The sequence below is a fragment of the Muscardinus avellanarius genome (assembly GCF_963383645.1).
Source record: "Muscardinus avellanarius genome assembly, chromosome: 7".
Classification (NCBI taxonomy): domain Eukaryota; kingdom Metazoa; phylum Chordata; class Mammalia; order Rodentia; family Gliridae; genus Muscardinus; species Muscardinus avellanarius.
Genome location: NC_137793.1, coordinates 114,595,825 through 114,621,883, shown reverse-complemented (window position 1 = coordinate 114,621,883; position 26,059 = coordinate 114,595,825). Strand labels below are relative to the sequence as shown.

Sequence of the window (26,059 nt, the reverse complement as noted above, 5' to 3'; positions counted from 1 at the left end):
GCTTGGGTGATGCATCTATCCATGGACTGCACCTGTGGCGAGAGGAAGATCCATAACTCCGATCACAGTCTGGGCAATTCCCAAGATGAGTGATTGGGATAAGCCACCAAAATTGACTGCTGTCCCTTTGTTGGGTTCAGAGGCAGATGGGAACATAGAAGCGTAGGAAGATGAAGGAAAATAAATCAGAGTCAAACAAATAGAGGACACATTCTCCTTTTCAGTAAAAGATTAACACATCTATGACACTAAAAGAAAGATTATGGTCAGATTTCACATCCTAAAAATATTCCACGGGTGATGGGGAAATTAGTGATCCGTCATTGCATCATGACAAGTCATCAAAAAATTGAGCTACCTTAAAGAACAAACACAGTTGTGTGGGTCAGTAAACTGCATGTGGCGTGGCTGGCTCAGGGACTCTCAGATCGCAGGCAGATTGTTCATTGGGGAAGGATTTGCTTCTAAGCTCACTTGCACAGATGCCAGTGGAATTCAGTTCCTCCTGAGCTGTTGGACACAGGAGTTCAGCTCCTTGATGGGCAGGCCTCTCTCTAGGGCAGTCAGATACCAGGCAGCTGGCTTCCCTTGGAGCAAATAAGCAAGAGAGAGAAATGAGATGCTGGAGATGGTCTTTTTATAACCTCGCCTTGGAAGCGATATCCCTTCGCTGCTGCTGTAGCGTATCCTTTAGAGTTGGCTAAGTACGCATGGCCTACACTCAAGGACAGAGCACGACAGAAAGGCATAGATAACAGGCAGGGGGGAGAGGATTCTTGGGGGTTACTGCAGGCTGAATGCTGGTGCTCCCTCAAAATCCTTAAGTTGAAATCCTAACCTCTAACATGACAGGATTTGGAGATGTTGCCTTGGGAGGCGATTAGAAGATGCGGGCGGAGCCCTTATGGATAGGATTAATGTTCTTCAGAGACACCAGAGCTTAATCTCACTCTGCTCTCTGCCAAGTGAGCTTACAACTAGAAGAAGGCCATCTGCAAACCAAGAAGAGGGCCCTCACTAGACGCAGCGCAGCCAGACCCTGACATTGGACTACCCGACCTCTGGAACTGGGAGGAGTGTTTGTTTTTTTGAGCCATGAAGCACATTACCACCCAGTACAGCAGTCTGATATGGCTGTGAAATGGCAGTCTGAAATGTTGTCTCAGAAGCTGCCAACCCTCGTGTGTGCATTGGCGTGTACGCACATGGATATGTGCGTGTTCAGGCCTCAGTGAGGGCACATGGTAGGGACCAATGGTGCCTTGAGTTCCTATGCATTTTCCTGTTAGGAACATTGAAGGATTAAAACAGTAGCCATGGTCCCTACCCTAGTCCTGGCCCCTCTGGTAGGCATGGTCCCTACAGGGAGCAGATGGCATTCACAAGCTGCTGATATTAGCTGGTTTACCAGGGGACTCATAAAGATATGGGTGGGTGTTGGTCAACTACAGGGAATGGGACTCTTAAGCAGCCTGGCACATTACTAACCCTAGACTTTTGAGCAATAAGATGAAAGAAAAGGTGTTAGAAATAAATTTCCATGGTGTTGTAAGAAAAGACACATATTAGAAAGTAGTTCTGCAAGGGAAATTTTACTTTTTGCAAAAGTAAAATGGTATCTGGCCATCAGTCAAGTTTGGTAGGCAAGAACAAGCTTGGTGGAAAACTTCTGGGTATTTTATTTCTAGGGCTTCTGTGCTGCCCTCCTATTGGTGGAAATATGGCCTCACAAACTTTACACCATTGGCTGAAGGGGATACTGGGGGAGGGAATGTCACTCACAGTTTCCAGGAAATGCTATCTTTACAAAAATACAAGTGCACACAAAGTTACACAATGGCAGTTCTACAAAATGGAGTCTAAGTCAAGCTATTTCTTTGATGGAAATGCTTTAATTATTATCTCACGAAAGGATCAGAACCAGGAGAGGATATCTGCATGAGAAAATCCACATCAGGAGCTATGCCTTTATGCTAAAGCTTGTGAGGAGTCCATGGGAAGGCACCAGGGGAATCGATGCCTTGACCGCACTCCTGTTCTGTCTCTCACTGGAACTATCCTTTGGTTGAACCCATCTAGATGCTGGAGAGTAACAGAGTCCACCAATGTTGTCAATGTAGGTCAGCAGCCCGGGCCCACAGTTATATGGAAACAGTGGAGAGCAGATCTGGAGGGACAATCAGAAGATACTCAGCACAGAAAACAAATACACTTAGGAAGAAAATCCTGCCCACAATGGAGAGAGAAGCAACAGTCTTTCATGAATAGGAGAAAGAATAGGCATTGTTCAGAGTAAGCTAAGGGCAAGAGCTGGCTGATAGGAAAGGCCATTTAACATCAAAACGGGCTTTCAAATAACTGCATCTCTGGGAGAGCCTTAGAAATAGGAAACACATATCCATCTCTGCAGAATGGTTTGAGGAGACTTGTACTGATGAAAGGAACCGGAGTGGCTGAAATGACTTTGAAGGGTCCTTGTAACTTGAGGATTCAGTGTTCCAAGGGGAGTGATGGAAATCAGGGGACAGGATCTCCTGCAAAATATGCACAACCCTTTGAAATGGAAATTAGATGATTCCAATTGAGGAATCAAATTAAAGCAAATATTCAGGGTGTTAGCCGGCTGTGCTGGAGCCTGTTTGAAGCGGCAGCTAGGGGAGGGAGGCGTGCTTGTTCCTGGATGAAGCGGGATTTCACCCAGGCTGTTTTCATCTTTCCTTGGCACCTGCTGGCTTGGTGTGGTGTCGCCTAAGCAATCAAACTGATAGTTGTGCCAAGAGCCTGACCTCCCCGTGTCTGCAGCCCCTCCTCCCAGCCCCATGACAGCCTGTCCTGATATAGATGGCCAGGGGACTGGTTTAAAATGACAGTCTCAAGTTCTTTTCGGAAGAGAAGGCTAATTCAAAGAAACAGTCAGACGAGCTTCCTTTCTCTGCAGAAGTCATTATTATTCCCCTTTGCCATGGCCCACCTGGGAGCCCACTGGGCCTTTAGATCCCGCTGGCAGAAGACCGATGATGACCTCTGCCGACATAGCATGTCCTTTATTCTCCACCAAGCCATTCGCAATGACTTCTTCCAGAGCTACCTCTACCTGCTGGAAAAAATCCCCCTGGGTGAGTGAGTCAGAGCTGGGAGGGAAGGGAAGAGAAGTGAGAGGGGTTGGTGTGGGGTGGTGGCTCGCCAGGAAGAGGTGCTAGGAGGAGGATTCATTTCTGATAGAAAGAACGCGGGCTTGGCCAGCATCAGTGGGCCGAAGGCTTCATCGGCCCTTTGGTAGGAAGGCCCAAGTGCTGCCTAGCCCGCACGGCTCTATTCCGGGATCTCCATGCATGCTGATTCGCTTCTCTTGGCATCTGCTGCTGGAAGGACAGGCTTGACAAAAACTCAGTTCTTGAGTTTTGAAGGATACTTTTAATATTTGTAAAAAGTCGGAGTTGGGAAAATTAGGTAACTCAAAGATGAGAGAATGAGAAGATTAATGCAATAATATACACAGTAAAAAATTGAAACAATAATGGATCCAGGTGGGTGTGTGTGTGTATGTGCATGTGTGTGTGTATGTGTGTGTGTGTGTGTGTGTGTGTGTGTGTGTGTGTGATCCTCTCTTACCTTCATTATTCTCAACTATGAGACCCTAAAAGAATATTTTAATTTGGTCTTTGAATATTAAGGAAAAAACCCAGGGCAATAGTTGGTCTCCATATTCATTATTTCCTCTAGTTTTCAGGAAATTTGACAGCAAAGTAATCCAGACCTTACATGGTTCACACACACCACTTTTCTTGGCCCCTGTGCTAGAAGTTGCTTCAAGGCACTCTAAACGGCACTGAAGAGGAAATGCCTTACAATTAAAGAATGAACCGAACACCCCCACTTATATTTTCTCCTGGGGAAACAGGAGCACTGTGTCTCCGCCCAGTCTGTTTCCTTAAGGTTGTCTGAAAGCCCCATTGTGTACGGACACAGCCAGACTTCCCAGCTGTGGAAAGGGCTACATTATTCTTTGTAGAATTGCATGCAAGAAACTGGGTTAGTAGCTTACCAAAGTCTCCTAGAAATCCATTTTGGAGAAATCTTGAATTCTAGATGTCAGTGCCTTCATCTCATATGTCTACAGCTTTCTCATAAAACGTTTTCTCTTCTGTGACTTCACTGGATCCTCACAGCTAGATGGTAGGAGACAGAATGTAAACATCACTACTTTTTTTCCTTCTACTTTCTCCCTTCGCATCTCCAATTTTACTTTTTTTTCAATTGGGGGAAAGAACATTTAGAGATGATTATATCAGATCAAGAGAGAGTAATACCAAAGCAAGAATAGGAGTCCAGGGTACTTTCTGGTGTTATTTTCACACTGCACACAAATAATTCTCTTGGGGCAAATAATACATCTCATCTATATCCAAGTAGGAAAATGAGAGCAGTTTGCTTGGAAGTTGAGGAGTCCTACTCACTCTACCAAAGCTTTTTTTTTGGGTATGGAGACATTCTTTGTGCCACCCCTCAATGTGAGCCTTTGGAAGCCTTGGTTGCGTCAGACACTGGGTAAACCTATCCACTACAACAACAGAAGAGACTCACCAGAAGGCAGGTGACTGCCAAAGCAAAAATAATTACTAGAGAGTAAAAGAACTCATCTCTGACGGTAGCTGAAGATGAGTTAAGAATAAAGCAATTGCTTCTCCAAATCAGGTAAAAATTGGGACAAGTAAACTAAAATTTATATTTGATTCCAATCCCTTTTGTTACCCAATATAATAATTTTGATTTTACAGTGATTTCAATTTTGTCTGTTCTCGTGAATATTCTGGTGGTTTGTCAATGATTTCTAGTTGTTTAAAAATCATTATTAGCCGGGCATGGTGGCGCACGCTTGTAATCCCCACACTTGGGAGGCTGAGACAGGAGGATCGTACAGGTTCGAAGCCAGCCTCAGCTAGTTAGTGAGGCTTTCAGCAACTTAGTGAGACCCTGTTTCCAAATAAAAAAAAATCATTATTATTTGGACTAAATATTAAGCTCCAGGTAAAACGAAGAAAAAAAGTAAAACTTCTCTCCCTAGGACTGGAGGTAGGATCTTTTTCTTGTTCTGTTCTCACCAGTGGCTTCCATGGCACTTCTAGAATAGTTAGGGTCCCATAAACAATTTGCATACTATTAGTCTGTTTTAAGCCAAAGCTGATTTCATCTTAGTTAGTTGCAGTTTTCCAGGGATTATTTTTCTATCCTGAAATAAAATTCAGCCTGGGCATTAGTTTCCCCTGAGAGTTACTGAGCTAGTCCCATCCACAATCTCTCTTTGATGGTCAGCATTGAGGACTATATTAGTTGGTATAGACCAGGCGATGCTGCACTAACAAATACACTCTGAAAGCTCAATGGCTGAACACCCACATCTACTCTTGCTACATAATTTTCAACATGCATTAGTGTGTTGGAGTAGCTGTGTTCCACATAGGCACCCAGGGATACAGGATCTTAGAGCTCCTGTCATCTACATCACTAATCACTAGGGCAAGAGAAAGATCAGTTAAAGACTTGCCTTCTCTTAAACATGGCCTAAGAGAACATACATCTGTTTGCAGTCCCTTGCCAAGGACTACAGGGAGAACTTGTATATTTGGTCATTATGTGTTTCTGACACAAGGAAGAAACATTACTTTTAGAAACAGAAACATCAGACACTTTTTCATTGATGCAGGTGGGTTCAATGCAAGATCTATTTATGAAATTCTTCTTATTGTACAAAGCTCTGTGTACTGGAGAAGAGTCAAAGATTAATAAGAAATGGTCTTTTTCTGTAAGATTTTACAGTCTAGTAATGGAGGCAAATCTACAAATACTTTTTAATTATCCTCAAAAGCTTTGAATTAGGGGTTCAGAGAAGGCAAGCCACTGGCTCTATAAACAATATTTTTGTAGCTTTTTCTTGTCATGACAGAAGCTGAATATTCAGAAAAGAATCAGCATTGAAGTTCCATTGGTCAGAGCAACTTATATCCAATTAGAAGACTTTCCTTATCTGATTAACTCAGGCCTTGCCTTTTGTCCCAGGTTATAACTCATAGAATGTATTTCATATTTTAGTTTCTCCATTGGACTCTAGTTCTCATGACAATAGACATGCATCTATTTTTCCTTCTTCTAGATCTGTATATTTAGCATTTGTCATGATTTCTAGCACACAAGCAGACCTCAATAAGTGTGTTAAGCCTGGTGAGGAGGCCCACACCTATAATTCCAGTGCTTGGGAGGCTGACACAGGAGCACCTCATGTTGGAGGCCGACTTCAGCAACTTAGTGAGACCCTGTTCAAAACAAAAGGGCTGAGGGTATCACTCTGAGGTAGAATGCCCCTGGGTCCAATCTCTAGTACCAAAATAAATAAATACTTGTTAAATAAATAACCTCTTACTCATAATTAATTCAAGTCACCAAATATGAACTTGAGTTCATATTCTTGCATTGTTATTACAAGAGAAGTGACCCTTGTGGGTTACTAAAGTCCGTGAGCATCCTTTTCTCGAAACTGTAGCAGGCTGTTTGAAGGATGAAATTCAGTCTGTACGCAGAAGTAATCACTCTTCAACAAGGCCAAGTCTTGTCTTTTCCTTCCTCTGAACCAGGCCTTTTTCAAAGCCATGGCATAGCATTTTCTAGAAGAGACATTACCAAAGACAATAAACTTGATTCAACAGATGAGAGTTTGCAGGCTGCAGTGGATATTATGCTTTTCAGGTAGGAAATAAAACTTAGCCAGCAGAGATGCTCCCGCCCGGCTCTGTGGAGGTGTTTAAAGTCGGCTTCCTCTACTCCTGATGATCTCAACGCTTCATAAAAACGAAAAGAAAGCCCCTCTTTCAAAAAGGTTGGGGAGCCCCTCCTGTAGAGTCTGCACAGAGAGTTTGTTGTGTGGGGTAATTATGGAAAGAACTGTGGCTCACCGGGCTCTTTGATGCCTGGTTTTCCTTCCTTCCTCCCTCCGACTGCCTGTGTTAGACAGTCTCGCTCCAGCATACTGTGTGGCCACATGTAGTCAGGGGTAAATATGCAGAAAGGTGCCTGGCTAGCTACAGAGATCTGGGGAACAGCAAGGACCTATGTGCTGGAAGTCTCCCATGGAAGCTTCAGCCACTGGTTGTAACAGATTCTCAGGAAAAAAAGAAAAGAAAAGAAAAGAAAAGAAAGGAAAGGAAAAGAAAAGAAAAGAAAAGAAAAAAGAAAAGGAGCCATTTCTGTCTTCAGTGGCCACACCTGTGATCTCAGGTCACCTTCACAACCCCCTAGAGGTGTGTTGCTATTTTTCCCTCTCGTGTCCGAGGAACTGATGTGTAGAGGAACTTAGTAGTTTGCCAAAGACCTTGCGGTGGCGAGTGGTTGAGAGATAATGTGGGAATATAGTGTCAGAGACCTCTACAGGATCCCTCCTGGCACACAGGAGGCACAGAGACTGCTGAGTCAGCTTCTCCTTTTATTATAGAAAGTCTGTATCCAGTATCTCCACCTGACTTCTGTTCTTCACAAATCCCATGGCAGGTCAGGGAGAGTGCTGGAGAAGGAGGAGAGGTGGGAAGGTGCTCAGTGAGTAGTGGAGGACGGGGTGCATGGTGAGAGCAGATTCCTGGTTCTACTAAAGAAAGAGGATCAAACTTTCTCACCTGTGTTTACCCCGTCAACAGGCAAGCCTGAGAAGGAACAAGGAAATACTGAACCAGCCCTCAATCGAAAAGGAAAAAGCCCCTTTACAACTTTCAAGATAGTGTATTATTTTTAGAAATATAAAACACAAACTAAAAGCCCAACCAGGGGACGAAATATCCCAATATCAAAGTTAGGTCTAAAACTTTAAGGCAGTATTGTTCAAGTTGCCAATAAAATGGAGATTTTCTGATACACAAGAAATTTTATTGATAGCTAAGTGATCATCTCTGCTAAGTACCTTTTTTTCTTTCTTTTTAAAGTGGATTGATGTAGCCATTTAGTTACTTTATTTCAGGGTTAGACTGGTTGCCAACTGAAAATGAATGTGAGAGTTTCTTTGGGCAACTCAGAGCCTTGGTAATGGCAGCTCTCTAGCATCCTGGAGAGACCTTTGGATTCCACCAGGTATATTGATAAAATCCCATCTCTCCCCTCTCTCTGTTGGTGAGAAAACAGAACAAGGGAGGTGACATTTATTGAGCTTCTCTTCTACACCAAGTACCACACCAGGCATGTTCACTGGCACCAACTCATTCAATAATAACAAAAACCTGTACGATGGGTATCATCCCCTCATTTTACAGGAGGAAGCAGAGGTTTACGTGAATTCTGTTAATTTAGTCATGGTCACAGAACTAATTAGCACAGAACTGGAAGGCAGTTCCAGATGTCTTACTCCAAAATCCATCCTTCCTTCCTTCCTTCTTTCCTTCCTTCCTTTCTTCCTGCCCATTACTCTTCTAATAGCTGAATTGGGAAGGGATCATATGTACATCTCCTCCATGGAAATTATTTCCCTTCAAATTTATTTCTCATATAACTAAAGATCTAAACTGATCAAATATTCTCTGTTGCAAATCAATTCAAAATTATTGTTTAAAGCTAGCCTATATGTCCTCTGGAGACTCAGATTGATTTTCAGTTGACACACTGAATTTGAAGTAAAGAGAATAAATGACTATATCAATTAACTTTTAAGAAAGAAAAAAATGGGAAAGAAGATACTTAGCAAAGATGAGCACTTAGTTGTCAATAATTTGTCAGAAAGTTTCCATTTTATTTTCAACCTAAATGATATTGCTTTGACTTCTTATATCTATCTCTGATACAGTGTCAGTGTCTCCTTTGAGGTCAGTATTAAGATTTTGAAGTACTATTCTGTTTTTCTCAACATTTTTGCATCAAAAGACAATAAAAGTCATCAGGTGCATCACCTCAAGGAAAACTCCATTTCTTTGTATCTTAGAATCAGAGACTGAGAATTTAAGCAGCTAAATTTCTTAGCTACCTACAAAAGACTTTTTCAAAAAAAAAAATTGAAAATTCTGCATTTTATCCAGGTGATCCAAACCATGTGAAACTCCTTTCCTCTTAAGTTTTTTCTGACAACAACAACATCAACAATCCTTCATGGCTGAGATCTTTTTGGAATCTTTCCCTAATTGTTTCTAACTTACAGGAATCTGCTGAACCCCCTCTCTCCCCGCCCCAAGAAAACTGCTGTATGTACCAGTCACTGGGCAGGCAGGCAGTGAAGCAGGACTTGACTACCCTTGCTTGTGTGCAGTCGCCATGGCAAAGGGGTTGGCTTTTGTGTTTCTTGATTCCTAATGGTTGTATTGGTGTATAATGGACAAATCATGGATGAATTGACTCTTGTGTATCCTCTTGGCTAGTCATCTTTCCTAGAAAGTTCAAGAAATCTCTTTCCTCTTTTAGAGCAAATGAATTTGTGCTTTATTTCTCCTTTTGTCCTTGGGAGTTCAGCTCATAATGTGGGTCAAAAATAAACACCATATTATATCAACAGCAAGTACAGGATCTAATTTCTGTCTTAGATCACTCCAAATTTTACAGATTTATTTCAATTCTATGAGAACATGACACTACATGTCTGTCTGTCTGTCTGTCTGTCTGTCTGTCTCTCTCTCTCTCTCTCTCTCTCTTTTTGCGGGTCTGTGAATGGAACCCAGAGGCATTTGACTTCCAAGCTACACCCCCTGCCCAATTTTTTATTCTTTATTTTGAAACAGGGTCTCACTGAGTTGCAGAGGGCCTCACTAAGTAGCTGAGGCTGTCCGTGAACCGTGATCCTCCGGTCTCAGCCTCCACTACATGTATTTCTATAGTTAAAAGACAGGAGCTGGTAACTGATTGCCTTATCAAAGTCAACCTGTACCATTCCAGAAGCTGTCAGGAGTGGAGAATCTTGGACTGGCCATGACACTTGAAATGTATCTGTCAGTCACGTGAAAATGAGAACTCAAGTCCATAACCATAGAAGTTTCAAACTCAGCCACTACTGAGGCCAATGCCTGTGGAGCACAGCATTCGCTGATGGTCGAAATGTTGCAGGCATAATGGACCATTCCCATTTCCAGATGAAGGGCTTTAAGAGACTGTGCCAACAAGTGGGCTTAAGCAGGTGGTGATGAGGGTGGCTGCTTTGCTGCTCTGGTTGGATCAAGGAGAGCACTGGGTTGTGGCTAGCCAGTGCTCCAAGAACAGAATCCAACCCTGGGCAGACCCTGTGAGTTGTAATTTCCTAGTTTAATTTTATGAGAAATCCAGAAGCGTTTGGAAGAGTCATAGTGCCTGATTCTTGTCATTCTTGTTGAATTTATAAGCACTTACCGAGCCACGTATTGTTTACACAACACTTTACTGAATGCTAGGGAAGTGGTATTGGTGTAGGTCAGTGCTTCTCTGTGGTTTTGACTCTGAGGGCTCTACTTTTGATGTATTCACCTTAGTAAATGGCTAATTGGTGTATAAAGTGGTTAAAAACATTTATGTATTTAAAAATTTTAAAAATTATATTTAAAATAACATTTATGCATAATAGCATGAATGGGAAATATAATAAATAATAATGCTAGTCTCTAGAAAATGATGTACATGAAAACTAATTCTTACAATTCTTTCAGCAAATTTATGATAACTCAGGTTCTAAACATTGTCTCCAGTGTCTTCAGCCTAGAAAATGCTTGTAACTCTATAGATGGGACATAGTCATAGTAATATAAGTGGTATTTATTGGGGTTTTAAAATAAAAAAAAATCAAAATTTGTAATTGTTCAATTTAGAAACAAGTAATGTATTAGTTAAATGTCATAATATTGGGATTATCTAAAATAGTCTTAGTTAATTAAATAGATTTTTTTCTTCAATTTCTCTACTCGAAATTGTGCCATATTTTGGATTTCTTCATACTATGATCATAATAGTTTTGAACCATTGCATATTTTGCCTAGAGCTTTCAACTCTATTTTTGATGACTGAGATAAAAAATATGTCTTTCTTAGAATAATACCAATGTCTTCTTGCTTCTTGGCTACTTTTTATTATCTGGAATCTACCCTATGCTCTATCATGTAATATAAACGAATTTGTTCCCAAATCTTAAAATAGTTGTCATTTGGTGGTATATTTTCATTGGATTCTTGGGGTAAATAGGTCATCTTTTTCTTTTTTTCGGTACTGGGGATGGAATCCAGGGTCATTCTACCTTTGAACTACACTCCCAGCCCTATTCTTTTGTCTTTGATTTTTGAAACAGGGTCTCACTGAGTGGCGAAGGACCTCACTCAGTAGCTGAGGCTGTTTGTGAACTGCAATGAGATACTCCCGTCTCCACCTCCTGAATGCTGGGATTACAAGCGTGCACCACTATGCCTGGCTTAAATTTAGTTTTGAAGTAAATTTTCTTCAAGTATTGATGGCATCATGTCATTGTTATTCAATATTTCTGATGAGATTTGTGGATATAATCCTTATTTTAGTCCTTTGAACATAAGGTTTCTAAATAGTATGTACGAGATATGCCAGTTAAATTTGAATTTTAAAAATTCAACAATTATTTTTCAGAATAAGTATGTCCCATGCAATGTGAAATATTTCAGGTACATTTATACTAATAAACTATTCATTGTTCATCTAAAAGTCAAATCTAACTGTAAGTCCTATATTTTTACTTACTAAATATAGCAACAATATTTGAAGATCAACCACTTTCTCCCTTAAAATTGGCCTTAGAATCTTCTCTTTTCTGTTTTGAAATTTCTTAAGGGTATGTGTCAACGGTGCTTTAAAAACATCTCGTAGACTTCCGGGAAGATGGCGACCGAGAAAAGCGGGGCTTAAGAGTCCCGCTAACAACCAATCTCCATTACCACAAAAAGAGCGCCTTTCATAGCCAGAAAACACCATCACCAGAAAAACAAAAAAAACCACCAGGCTCCAGAGAGAAAGCGGACTGAGAACAGAGCTCAGGGCCACAGAGGAGACACACGCGCCCGAGGACGCGGCAGCAGCGCCATACTGCCGGCAGCAGCGGCGAACTCAACAGACGGCTACAGCAAGCCAGGTGAGCCGCTGCGGAACAGCCAGGCGGGATCTTTCGGCGCAGACAGCATTTAAAGCTCCCAGTGGCTGAGCTCAGCACACGCTGCAGGGATTCAGAGTGGAAAACGAAACCAGAGAAGAAAAAATACGCCAGCCTCATGGCCAAGGGCGTGGCAGAGGCGCCATATTGCCACCGGCGGCGGCAGCAGCAGTGAATTCACCGAGTCCAGTACAGCTACATCTGCGTACTCAAGAACAGTGAGTCAAATTGCGGGCCACAGAGGAGAAATCGCAGTATTGTGCCTCCTGGGACTTGACCCAGTGAGGGAGTGGTGGTGGCAGAGATATCACACCATAGGAGAACGTGCAACCTGGCACCCCCCATAGTTTAAAGCAGCCTCTATCGACTCCCTGGGTCGGAGACTCTGTGATACAACACAGTAAAGAAGTAGTGGGGTCTGAGATAATACAGACTCGAGATCCAGAGCACCTTAAGTGAAGCCATAGTGACCCAAGGGAAGAACCCAGAGAAGGCACAAATCTCCGAAATCATGGGAAAGAGGAATAACACTGGAGTAATGAATGTGCACAACCCCACAACATCAGAACCTGATAAAACAGAAAATCAGAGATTTCTAGAAGATCAAATCAGGAAAATAACTGTAGAAATAATAGAGGTGCTTCGAAAAGAACTCAGAGAGAGCCAAAAAGAGATAAAGGATGCAATTAATGAAGTAAAGGCCTCAATTCAAAGCACAAACAACCGATTAGACCACATGGAGAACAGAATCTTGCTCTTAGAAGATGAGCAATCCAAAAATGAATGCATAGTTTCTAATCTAGAAAAAAATTTCCAACAGCAGGAATCTGACATTGAAGAAATATGGGCCCATCTTAAGAGAGCTAACCTAAGAATAATTGGAATAGAGGAGGGAAAAGAAAGTGATACCAAAGGGATCAACAATCTCTTCAAGGAAGTAATAGCAGAAAATTTTCCAAATATAGAGCAAGAGGTTGATACACAGATCCAGGAAACTTATAGAACTCCCTTTAGACAGGATCGGAGAAGAGGATCCCCACGCCATATAATTGTCAAAATGACCAATGTGGGAGCCAAGCAGAGAATCTTAAAGGCAACAAAAACAAAGGGCCAACTGACATTCAGAGGCAAACCAATTAGAATCACTCCAGACTTCCCAAACCAAGTCATGAGAGCCAGAAGGGCTTGGAGTAACATATTCCAAACTCTGAAAGAAAACAACTTCCAGCCAAAAATTTCCTATCCAGCAAAACTTTCTATCAAATTAGATGGAGAAATAAGAAGCTTCCATGACAAACAGAAACTGAAGGAATTTATGTCTACAAAACCAGCGCTAGAGAAAATACTCAAAGAGATTAACTACAAAGAAGAAATAGGTAACACTCACCAGAACCAGAGAAACAAGAGTTTCCATCCAACAGACAACTAAGATTGGTTATCTGTGGAGATTCATTATTTATGTTAGTCTTTTACCTATCTCTAAGTTGTATTGTTTGCCTTTATTGTTGTTAATTTTTAGGATTTCTAGTTGGAATATTAATATACCTTCAGATACAGCAATTGGAAATATTTTATCCCATTCTATTAGTAACTTTTAACTCTGTTTACATTGTCTTTGGATATACAATATTTTTTTTATTTATTTTTTAGGGAGTTTGTATATTCTTCTGTTGCCTGTGCCATTGAAATCATATCCAAGAAATCACTGCCAATTTCAATGTTGTGAGGTTTTATGACCCGGATTTTCTCCTAAAAGTTTATAGTCTTAAGATTTATATTTAGGTCTTTTATCTATTTTGAGTTAATACTTGTATGTGGGATTAGGTAAAGGTCCAATTTTATTCTTTTCCATGTAATTATTATTTTTCAACAATATTTAGTTAAAAGATTATTATTTCCACCACCAAATGTTCGTGGAAACCTTGTCAAAAATAACTTGATAATATAGGGAAGAATTTAGCTCTAGGCTTGTATTTAACTCTAATGGTCTATATATCTGCCTTTAGAACAGTACTACACTGTTTCAATTATTGTAGCTTTATATGGTTTGAAATCAGAAAATATATATCTGCTAGCTTTGTTCTTTTTCAAGATCGTTTTGGGTATCTAGAATTCATACTCCATATTAGGATAGATTTTTTTCTGAAAAATAAATATATAAATATATGATAGTTTCACCTAAAAAAGAAACAGAAAAAAATATGCTCTAGTAAGAAAGAAAGCAAAAAGAAATATTGAAATGCTATCTTTAAATCATCAAACGCTTGGTATCAGACAAATGAAACTGTTATGTGAGATTATCATTTTTAATTTTGGATAAATTGCTATAATACTAGATGTCAACCACTAAGCCAAGCATGGGAAGGAGGGATGGGGAGAGAATGGGGTGGGGATCGGGTGGGGGCTGACTGGGCGATATGTGCATGTATGTCTACAAAAGTTTGTATCCCACTATGATGTATGAATACAGTGCACCAATAAAATAAAATTAAAAAAAAAAAAAAAAAAAAAAAAAAAAAAACATCTCGTGCTGGTCACCATCTGTCGGATCTTACAATCTCTTTTGGCTGTGGAAAAATCTCTTCTAGTATTTCTTAATAGTTTCTTTCTTCTATATTATTCATTTTTAAATACAAAATAGCTTGATACTGGGTCTTCTGTATTATTTATAGATCTGGTCTTTTTACTTCTGATTCCATATTCATCCATTTATTTTATGTCCTGAAAACTTGTTTAATTACATCTATCAAAGTTTTTGATAATCAAAATTTTTATTTCTAAGAATTTTTTGAATTGTTATCTTTGCATCTTATCTTTGCTTTGTCAATGTATGAGTTCTTATATCTCTTGAAGGAGATAAGAGTTTTTGTTTTGTTTTGTTTTAAATTCATATCCATTTTCTGAATTACTTCTATTTCTTTGGGGGCCAATTCTGTTCATTTATCTCAATCTTTTTCTTTCAGGCTTATATTTTACTCTTTTAAGTTTGGAGATAACTGTTTATCCACATTTAGGAATAAATGCCAAGGTAAATGATTCTAAGTGCTGGATAAAGTTTCCTCTGTTATGTACCTTTCCCACCGTAGAAAAGATGATGAGAAACTCCTCCTGTACAGGTAGAACTTATCAAACTCTAATGAGTGTGAGGACATGAGTCTGTTCATGCAACATGAACAGAGTTCTAGGATCCAAATTATAATGGCTACTTGTCCCCAAGCTATTTGTTTACTTGTTTATTTTCAAAGAAGAGAGATATTTTTCCCACCGTGATTATAGTTGAGTTGCCTCTGGCGGGGGTGGGGGGGTCACTTGTCCCCTCACCTGGTTGATCTGTAGACAAACTTTTGATTAACTCATATCTTTTCAGTTTCCATTCCCATTCTTGTGCTTGCTTTCTACTGGTTCTAAATCTGGAATTTAATTTCCTTATGCATCTGTTTGGATCTGCAAATTATTTAGCTTTGTTCTATCTGATTTTTGTCCTCCAGAAATGTATTGAAATGAGAGTTCATCCGTCATTCCTCTCATTTTCTTCACTATTATGGGTTTAAAAATTCTCCAGGATTTTAGAGACAGGGAAGATGAATGCATTTATTTAGTCTATAATCTTGAACCAAATTCCTTCCTCATCCACTTTCAATCATAGCCTCTTGAGCATTCTCTAATGAAAATGCTTTATATATGCATAGATGAATTTTGGTTTACTAAACACACTAAACACACTCTCATTTACCACTCAGAAACGGAAACACATGTATTTCTTTCTTTTTTTGTTTTTTTTGGTGGTACTGGGGTTCTTGGAAGCCCTTCTACCTCTGGGCTACACTCCCAGACCTATTTTATACTTTTTTATTTTTGGAAACAGGGTCTCTTAAACCAGCACGGCTGGCTTCGAACCTGCGCGATCCTCCTGTCTCCACCTCCCAAGTGTGAGGATTACAAGCGTGCGCCACCATGCCGGGAGAAACACATGCATTTCTAAAAAATACATGTCTTAAAAAATAAAACCTCGTGTGTTTTGAAATAACAAGGTGACATAGTGTTTGTGAATGTACCTTATACACTCAGTACAGAACAGCTGCTCAGTAAACATTATTTCTCTGGAATGTTGGTACAAAGACATATTGGAATAAGTGTTGCTTTACAAAAACATGAAAAGTAGCTACCTATACTTCATGATTAGAAGCAAGGATTCATGAGAAGATTATCATAACATATTTGAAGTTTGGAGGGAAAAAGCTATGAAACTGATGGGATTTTATTATATTGTAGCAAACACTATCAACCTTAACTAAAGTGGTAACTGTATTTATTAAACTAGAGAGTTATTCAGTTATGTTAATTCTGCAAAGTAATGATTTATAGATGAGATCCCTGAAGATAACTTGGTTTTCGAGAGGCTTTCCTTGTGTTACATAGCATCTAAGTCACCGAGTCAGACCTCAAACCCAGATTGGACTTCATACCAGAGTTCTTTCCTGCACAGCACAAAATTATAGCCTTTCAAGAGGAAATTCAATACCTGGTAAGACTGAATTCGTTCTATGATATAAATAGTAGTAACCATTCATAATATTTCATTTGTAGTTAAATTGTATGCCTTAACAAGCCAACTTGTCAATGGTGAAATGCAATTCTACGCCAGAGCTAAACTTTTCTACCAAGAAGTGCCAGCCACGGAAGAAGGCATGATGGGAAATTTCATTGAACTCTCCAACCCAGACATCCAGGCCTCTCGGGAATTCCTCAGGAAGTTTGTTGGGGTGAGTTATCTAACTGCAGTTTGATGAGAGGGCAAAGTCTTTGCGAACACTGAGCTCACCTGCTCTGCTTCGGTGTCATAAATTGTCAGGCTAAAGCCTACGGCTTGACTGAGTCAGCCTGAAAGCCCGATTTAGGATGTTCAAAAAGGATGGACCCCACCTAACCCAGGCTCATCCCACTTGGCACTTGGGTTTTCTAGCACCAGCTGATCGTAAGGCTGCGAGGGAAGGTGAACTAGCAGGACTGATATTTGAGGATTAAGAAGATGTCTGTTTTAGAGCCTCAGAGATAAACAGTCAGCTCCCTGATGATTGATGAAAAAGCATGCCTTTGGGGGTCTTGGGTTGATTTATTGATTTCCCATAATAAAATTTAGATGCGGTAAGGAAATGCATGCTTAGGAGTCAGTTTAAAACTGAAGATGGTAGAGTTTCTTTATGTTATTTTATACATGGTTCAGATATTTCCTTGAAAGAATGTGATCCCTTGGTCTTCCTGCTTGGGTGGACGTCCCCTTCTTTATGTCTGGGCCATAGGGAAACAGACAATAGAATACAGGGGGAACAACATCTTGGACTATAAAGTCAGCACCATGCTACTTAATGGATAAGTACCCTGGACTTGTTACTTGAATACATTAAGCCTCATTCATTTTCCACCAGTGACCAGCACAAAACAACAGAGCCTACCTCCTAGAAGCACGTGAAGATCAAACAAGAAAATACATGCAAAGTGCCTGCTTTAGTGCCAGATTCCGTCCCAGCAAATCTGACTTACTGCTACTACTGATAACAAGATGTCCCATAAATGTATTCATTATATTTTAAGGAACGTCACTGAGTTGTCAGAACAGACTTAACCCATATAATAAAGATGCTTGGGGTCCAACTGAAGATGAGACTTTTAATTTGTAAATAAGATTTGTTCCCATTTAGATCCTCTTTTATTCTGATAAAGGAAACATAAATATTCAGTTTGGGAGTTAGGCCTTCAGCCTACTCAGAGATGAGGAATGAAGAGTATCCCTAGTGTTGGCCTAGATTGTTCTCCCACCCATCCCCCAGGACCACAGTGTGAGCAGGATGGCTTCTCTGCTGGGACCAACGTATCTGTGTGGGCGTCAGCTGCCCTCTTAAGTTAAGGGACAGGAAGTCTAGGGATACGTGCTGTGGGTGTTTCTAGGTCAGCTTAACCTGGAGTGTTTCTAATCCGTGCTGCTGACTGATTTCATGGAATGTTCATTCTAAGATGAACACTCACTCTGTGGGCGTCTTAGAAGCACTGTGTTCTTCTTTACTCTTCCCAACAGTGCTCGAAGGTAAGTACTATTATTAGCTCATTTTTATATTTGTGGAAACCCAGACTTAGGGAGATTAAATCCATCAAGGTTATACTCTGATAAAAGGCAGAGCTAAGATTAAGCCCTAGTCTGTCTGACACCAGACCCCTACTCTGAGTCATGACACATTTTTTCCATTTGTTTCATGAAGCAGAAAGATTTCCTGCCCTCTCCTCCTCCTCCTCCTCCTCCTCCTCCTCCTCCTCCTCCTCCTCCTCCTCCTCCACCTCCTCCCTCCTCCTCCTCCTCCTCCACCTCCTCCCTCCTCCTCCTCCTCCTCCACCTCCTCCCTCCTCCTCCTCCTCTTCCACCTCCTCTCTCCTCCTCCTTAACCTCCTTCCTCCCTCCTCCTCCTCCTCCTCCTCCTCTCTCCTCCTCCTCCACCTCCTCCTCCTCCTCCACCTCCTCTCTCTTCCTCCTTATCCTCCTCCTCCTCTTCCACCTCCTCCCTCCCCCTCCTCCTCCTCCTCCTCCTCCTCTCTCCTCCTCCTTAGCCTCCTCCTCTTCCACCTCCTCTCTCCTCCTCCTCCACCTCCTCCCTCCTCCTCCTCCTCCTCCTCTTCCACCTCCTCTCTCCTCCTCCTTAACCTCCTTCCTCCTCCTCCTCCTCCTCCTCCTCCTCCTCCCTCCTCTCTCCTCCTCCTTAGCCTCCTCCTCCTCCTCCACCTCCTCCCTCCCCCTCCTCCTCCTCCTCCTCCTCTCTCCTCCTCCTTAACCTCCTTCCTCCTCCTCCTCCTCCTCCTCCTCCTCCTCCTCTCTCCTCCTCCTTAGCCTCCTCCTCCTCCTCCACCTCCTCCTCCTCCTCCTCCTCCTCCTCCTCCTCCTCCTCCTCCTCCTCCTCTTCTTCCTCCTCCTTTTTTCTTTCATGGACCAGAGACCTCAGCTGTCTCTGTCTGGCCACAGCAGTGGGTCCCGCTTGCCTGGCAGTGAGGCTCCCTTTCATCCTGTGGCAATTTGGAGCTTAGCTAGTAATCCAGCTGTCTTGTCACTCCTTGCAGGATGCCACGCTGACCACAGGGGGCTGGTCAAGCACACAGGCTGCAGGCCTAGGGAAGGAAGCAGCAGCCTTGTGCTTGTGTGTTTATTTTGGAAAAGAGGCAGTCTGCTCCTTTCAAACAAATATAAGGAGTCCTTATTAGCAGCCCAAGCCCATTGTAAAGCTGTGACCTCTAACTAAACACAAACACGGTCTGTTTTAAGGAATGCTATTTTAGTACTTTGACCTTAATAATCTGCTAAATTAGTATCCAGGTCAAGAAACCAGGGGTTAGGGAATATGAGTAGTATCTGACATGATTTATTCTTGTGTCAACTGGGAAAAGGCAGATCATTTAATTTAAAGTTTGACTTTCCTTTCAACACCTAGTGACATGGGACAGTGAAAAAAGGTGTTTAATCTAGTCACCAATGTATTTGCTTTAGCAAATAAACAAACGGTACCAAGATGATGTCAGTGGCATAAGTGATAACTTCCCTAAGTTTTAGGTTTCTAGCAGGGGGAGAATAGCATTTCAAAAACAAAAGAACAAAACAAAACGAAAAAACAAACCACAAACCCAATAGTCAGGCTTTGATGGCATTTACTTTTTGACATCTCTCAGAAAATTGATGACTAAAAAAGCTGGATCTAACTTGTTATGTAAACATACCCCCAGCAGTTTTTTTTTATTTTGAAACATAGTCTCACCAGGTTGCTGACAATCTTGCTAAATTACTGAATCTGGTCTCAAACCTGCAGTCCTGCCTCAGTCTCTCAATGACAGGCAGGCACCACCACACTTGGCTGAACTTTTTTTATTTAATGTGGGCTTTTTGTTTGTTTTACACTACTGTGGATTGAACCCAAGGTTTCACATGCTAGGTAAGTGCTCTACCTCCAAGCTACATCCCCAGCCCTTGTTCTTTTGCTTTTACTTGGAGACAAGGTTTTACTAGGTTGTCCAGGCTGGCCTCGGACTCGTGGTCCTCCAGTCTCAGCCTCTTGAGGGGCTCGGATTGCAGGGGTGCACCGCCACACCCAGCTCCTTCAGGGATCTTAAACAGTGGTATAAAAGGCTTTCCCTTTAATTTCCAACTTCACTGGACAAACCTAAAACCACATTCTTCAAAATGAAATAGATAAGCAGAATCAAAACTAGCATGAGATTACTCATGATGTTTTAATATTTTATGCAAATTGACAGATATGAAGCTATATACTGCATGAATATGAAAATAACAAAACATCTTGTTTTGAAATCACATGTTCTCTGCAGTTTGAGCTGCCTTCATGCAAGGGTGTCAGATCCCAGCTTCTGCAGCCCACGAGGTGGGACGTGCAGTCCCCGAGATCCGCCTTCATGTGCCCCTTCCAAGAGGAGCTACATGCCAGCGAGAACAGGAAGGGAACAGGGGTGCTGGGGCCAAGGAGGCCACGCCACCACGGAGAATGGAATAGAATAAACAGAGCTAGGCAGCGGGACAGGAAGGTACACAGCTCTTGAGGTATTGTAAGGGTACACCACCTTTTTGGATGTTGGTAAATTACAACAGTTTCAAAAATAACTGTAGTCAAATATCACACATCTAAATTAGCAAAAAAAATACTATTTAGATGTGGAGAATCTTCAAAGAAGTTCTATTTTGAAAATTCCACTTTCTGAGGTCTCAGTCTCTTTGTATAAAATAGTAGGGGAATTAAACATGTGATTTAAAAACTCTAGGGGTTTGTTAAGATTCTTTCTTCTCTCTTTCTCTTCCTTCCTTCCTTCCTTCCTTCTTTCCTTCCTTCCTCCCTCCCCCCCCCATTCTTTCCTTCTTCCCTCCTTCCCTCCCTTCCTCCCTTCCTTTGCACAGTACTGAGCACTGAACTCAGGGGCATTCTTCCTCCAAGGTAAAGCCCCAGCCCCTTTTCTTTTTTGTTTGGAAACAGGGTCTCACTAGGTTGCTGAGGTGGTCCTCGAACCTGAAATCTTGTCTCAGCCTCCCAAGTCCTGGGATCACGGATGTGTGCCACCAGGCCTGGCTTGCTGAGATTTCTCAAGGGTTTCTTGGAGAATGGCAGGAAGGCAGAGTAGCCAGGCTCTGCCTCACTGAACTAGAGCAGCTTCATGTTCATCTATCTACGGGACAAGGAGCTAGGCTGTTATCATCTTCTTAAAATCTTCTGGCATGGTATCTAAGGCCTCTGTTTTTTTGTTCCCTGGTTCTTCTGAGATCATGTAGCACACCACGGAGAGTAACGTGACCAATAGAAACTCGCAGAGCCAAGTAACTCTAAGATAAACTTGTGATGAGAGTCTTTATTAAGCACGCACATTTCTAGTAAAGTGACTTCTGGTCCCTTAAAGTTTCTCTACACTTTGTCCCATCGTCTTCCGACGAGTTGGCCTAGAGAGGCTGCAGACCTTTAACCGAGGCCTTTTCCTGAATTAGTTTAGTGAAAGTCGTAGTTATTTGAACAAGGAAGGCAGTATAAGTAGAAATGACAAACAGATGACAACGTACTACTCCTTCCTTTGCCTGCACTCAAGGCAGACATCACTAATCCACCCTAGATCTCTTTCCTTCTAAGTCTGAGCGTAGAATTCTTCTGAATACAGCATTAGCTAGACACCACCAAGGGAAATCAGAGTTATCACCTAAGGTGACTTTCCTAATATGATCTCCTTTTGGATTCAGACAGTTCTTGTTCATATATTCATCCTGCCGTTTGGTATCGGATACTGGAAATCCGAGTTTTCTCATCTCCAAAATGGGTATCATCGTCATCATCTTCCAGAGCTTTAAAATTATTATTATAGTTATTCTAGATGGAAAGAGCCTGTTATGTACAAACACTCACTTTTCATGGTTATTATTCCATTTGAAAGGGAGCTATCGTTGCTTTTCTTTCTGTTCTTCACTGCATCTTTAGAGCATATGGAGAGGCTTTGGATGGACTGGAAGGCAGGTTTTTTGATGTTTCCCCTGCTGGCCCTTACCTGTGATCCAGAGCCAATTTTCTTTTTTAATCCTTAGTTCCTGAGAAATCAAGAGTAGCCTTTCTCCTTAAGATCTTGATTGCTAGCTTCAAGTATCTTGTTACTATAATTTCTAGCACGAAACTTATTCAGCAGCCATCCCAATTATGACCAAATAATTTAGACCAGCTGAAGCTTCATAAATAAGAAATCTTTAAAAAATTATATAGAAGCAAGTTTGATTTTTTTTTGCATTGGATAATTTCTCCTGACCTACCCTCCACCTCCTTACTCTTGTACCCTCTGTTAATTCAGTGCACAGATTCACTTTAAACAATAACAAGTTTCCAGCAAATGTGCAGTTTCTGGTACAAAAACCAGAAAACAATTTTTAGTATTAAAGAAAACTGCTGAAATCACCTTTATCCATGTGAACATGCTATGTGCCATCAGGGCTAAATTTGAAATCAAATCTTGGTCATACAGTTGAGCAATTAGCAATCCTCAGCTCAGGTTCCCAAATTTACCTTTTATATAAGAGGAGTAGATAATTCAGAGCTCCCCAAATCTAGTTTAGAAAAAATAAAATCTTAATAATCCCAATATGAATAGAAATATTTCCATGGAATGAATTTTTTACAGTAATTTTGAAACTCAGAAAGACTCTCAATGTTTGTCTTCCCCTTGCCTTATTAAACAAAGAAATAACCTACAACACAGGACCATTTAATCATGAACTTAACCCAAATTGTTGTCATTCAAAGTTCTATCCTTATAGGACTATCAATGACTCATTTCTTAGAGAGAATTAACAGATATTATAAACATAAGATACTACTACTACTACTACTATTACTACTACTACTATTATTATTATTTTTTGTGTGTGTGATGATGGGAATCGCACCCAAGGGTGTTCTACCACTGAACTACATTCCCAGCCCTTTCCCTTTTGTATACTTACTATTTTTTTCTTTTTGTGTCATTGGGAATTGAACCTAGGAGCATTCTACCTCTGAGCTACACTCCAGATTTTTATCTTTACTTTTTGCTTTGAAACAGGGTCTCATTTTATTACCACATGCTGGCCTCAAACTTGAGATCCTCTTGCCTCGGCTTCTTGTGTACTGGGATTATAGGTGTGTGCCACTGTGTCTGGCTCAAACCTAAGATGTTATTTTAAAATATTAGCTTGAAATTTTTTAAAAGAGCTATATTTGGATAAAATAAATAAAGTAGGAATAGAAATGTTTGTATATATTTTTGGAAAGTCAGTTAAATGTTCCAGATCTTGATTGTGGTCATAGATACTTGGCTATATACATTTGTCCAAAGTCACTGAATGTACAGTTAAAATGGTACATTTTGTTGTACTACATTGACCCAAATAAAGTTGGTGATTGGCATAATTGCCTTCAAAGAGGTCATTGGTGTGTCTGCGACTCAGGGTGAATTTATACTTGAGACTTTTACAAGGTATCTTGCTGCAGGGGCCGGGGAGAGCCGGGACAGAGTGCGCCCTGGACTGTGGCTCTGGGATTGGAAGGGTCAGCAAGCATGTCTTGCTGCCAGTTTTCAATAGCGTGGAGCTGGTGGACATGATGGAACCCTTCCTCCTCGAAGCCCAGAGCTACCTGCAGGTCAGAGGGGAGAAGGTAGAGGGCTACCATTGCTATGGCCTGCAGGAGTTCACGCCCCCCTTCGGGAGATATGACGTCATCTGGATCCAGTGGGTCTCCGGTTAGTCTGCATGGCATGACCTCTGCCCTTCCCCACTTCTCAGCTGAAAAAGACAGACTTGGGGCTGCTGGGGAGGCCAGGGGAGACTTAGCGATCCTTGTGTTTAGAGCACTTAGTTGGCTCTAGTTATCATGTGACCCTCCAACAGCTCTGCTCCCCCAGATTTCTCCACAATGTCTGCTGTGAAAGCTTAACAATGAATTACCACATTTAGGGACGGAGCAGATGCCTTTAGACCAAGCTACAATCTGAGGAAACATCACAAACACTTTAAAATATGTAAAAGTGGGGCCCCAAAGGGTCAATTCCCATTTACTGCCAGGACTGGACTTTCTTAGATTTAAGCCCCTAGCAAATGAGACAACAGTGAATTAGATTTTGGAGTGTGTGTGTGTGTGTGTGTGTGTGTGTGTGTGTGTGTGTGTTGTGTAAGCCACAGAGTAGTAATAATGAAGCTTGGCTGTCCAAGGGACACAGAGGAACTCAGAGGACAATAGTGTATCTCATGTTTGTGAGGTAGGTGGTGGGCCAAGCAGTATAATGTCTCTACTACTTTATTTTTATGCTAGGAATTGGACCCGGGGCACTCTACAGCTGAGCTACATCCCCAGCCATTTTTTATTTTTTATTTTTTTGTTTTTTTGTGGTACTGGGGGTGGAACCTAGGGGCTTTTTTCTACCTCTGGGCTATACTCCCAGACCTATTTTATATTTTATTTGAAAACAGGGTCTCACTAAGTTGCTGAGAGCCTCACTAAGTAGCTGAGGCTGGCTTCAAAGCTGTGGAGATCTTCCCGTCTCAGCCTCCCAAGGGCTGGGATTACAAGCGTGCACCACCATGCCTGGCTTTTATTTTTTATTTTGAAACAGGGTCTTGCTAAGTTGCTGAGGCTGGCCTTGAACCTGTGATTCTTCTGTCTTAGCTTCCTAAAGTCTGGGATTACAGGCCTACACCAACATGCCTGGCTATATAAAGTCTATTTTAAAGACAGAGAATTCAGCCCCCCAAAGGAGAGGATGTGTCCTTTTATCCAAATTCTCAGGCTCCTGCAACAAAAACAACTCAGGCTACTAAATAATTTGTGTCCAAGTGAGCAAATGACTGGTCTCATGACTCTCAGCCTTGTCCTCTTTCCTGCACCCCCCCTTCCTCTCTGTTTCCTCCTGTTTCTCCCATCTGCTCGGTCCCACCTGTAGGGCACCTGACTGATAAGGACCTCCTTGCATTTCTCTCCCGGTGCCGAGAAGGCCTGAAGGAGAACGGAGTCATTATACTGAAGGACAACGTGGCGCGGGAGGGCTGCATCTTCGACCTCTCTGACAGCAGCGTGACCCGGGACATGGACATCCTGCGCAGCCTCATTAGGAAGAGTGGGCTGGTGGTGCTGGGCCAGGAGAAGCAGGAGGGCTTTCCGGAGCAGTGTGTTCCCGTGTGGATGTTCGCGCTGTGCAGCGACACACACCCCTGATCCACCGAGGCCTTGGAGACCAACTGCCCTGTGCTGCCTCAGGAGGGGCTGGGGCTCCTCTGAGGTGTGCCCGCTGGTGCCAACGGAGATGGGAAGAATGGGACCATGCAGGTGTGCATGCGACTGATGCTGTAGTCTGCACACATCCCACCATGACAGAAGGCACGCGCTCTGACGTGGGCACACGGGACGCGCACACACTCATGGAGACGGGCACATACTCTGGGTTTTCTGAAGGGCAGACTTTTTAATCCACCAGGAATAGTGTTTCAAGGAACTGCGTGTATGTATCTAACCTGTAAGAGTGCATATCACACAGAAAAAGAAACAACACTTACAAATTCTAGAGTGTCTTGTTCACTGTGTCCAGAGCCACCAAAGATGGGTGAAGAAAACCTAAACCCCGCTCCCTTCCCTCCGGTCGGCTCCCTTACACATCCCGTCCTTCAGGTCTGGTTCTGCTTCTCTTGAACACACATCTTCCCCTAATTAAGAAGGCACTAGTTAAGTATTCTTACGCAAACCCATCTATCAGTTTGGTCTTTAGCCCTTCTCTTGGCAGAAGAAGTATATGGTTTCACTTTCTATCTTGGGTCAGTTTTACTACCCAATGATGTAATGTGTTTGCAATTTGATAACAGAAGCCAGTGTTGTTGGGAGGGGAAGCGTCTCCTCTCAGGACAGACGCAGTGGCCTGAAGTCTCAGCCTGTCAGTGTC

General features: G+C 41.8%; 1 protein-coding gene across 1 annotated transcript; it reads left to right on the top strand.

The window, feature by feature from the left end:
* Nucleotides 1–2,962: 2,962 nt before the first annotated feature.
* Nucleotides 2,963–25,341, top strand: NTMT2 (N-terminal Xaa-Pro-Lys N-methyltransferase 2; the record flags this gene model as incomplete). Its single annotated transcript, XM_080698788.1, has 4 exons — nucleotides 2,963–3,116; nucleotides 16,676–16,851; nucleotides 23,623–23,872; nucleotides 25,070–25,341. The coding sequence occupies 4 exons, from the start codon at nucleotides 2,963–2,965 to the stop codon at nucleotides 25,339–25,341; spliced, it is 852 nt and encodes a 283-aa protein (XP_080554914.1).
* Between the last annotated feature and the right edge of the window lie 718 nt (nucleotides 25,342–26,059).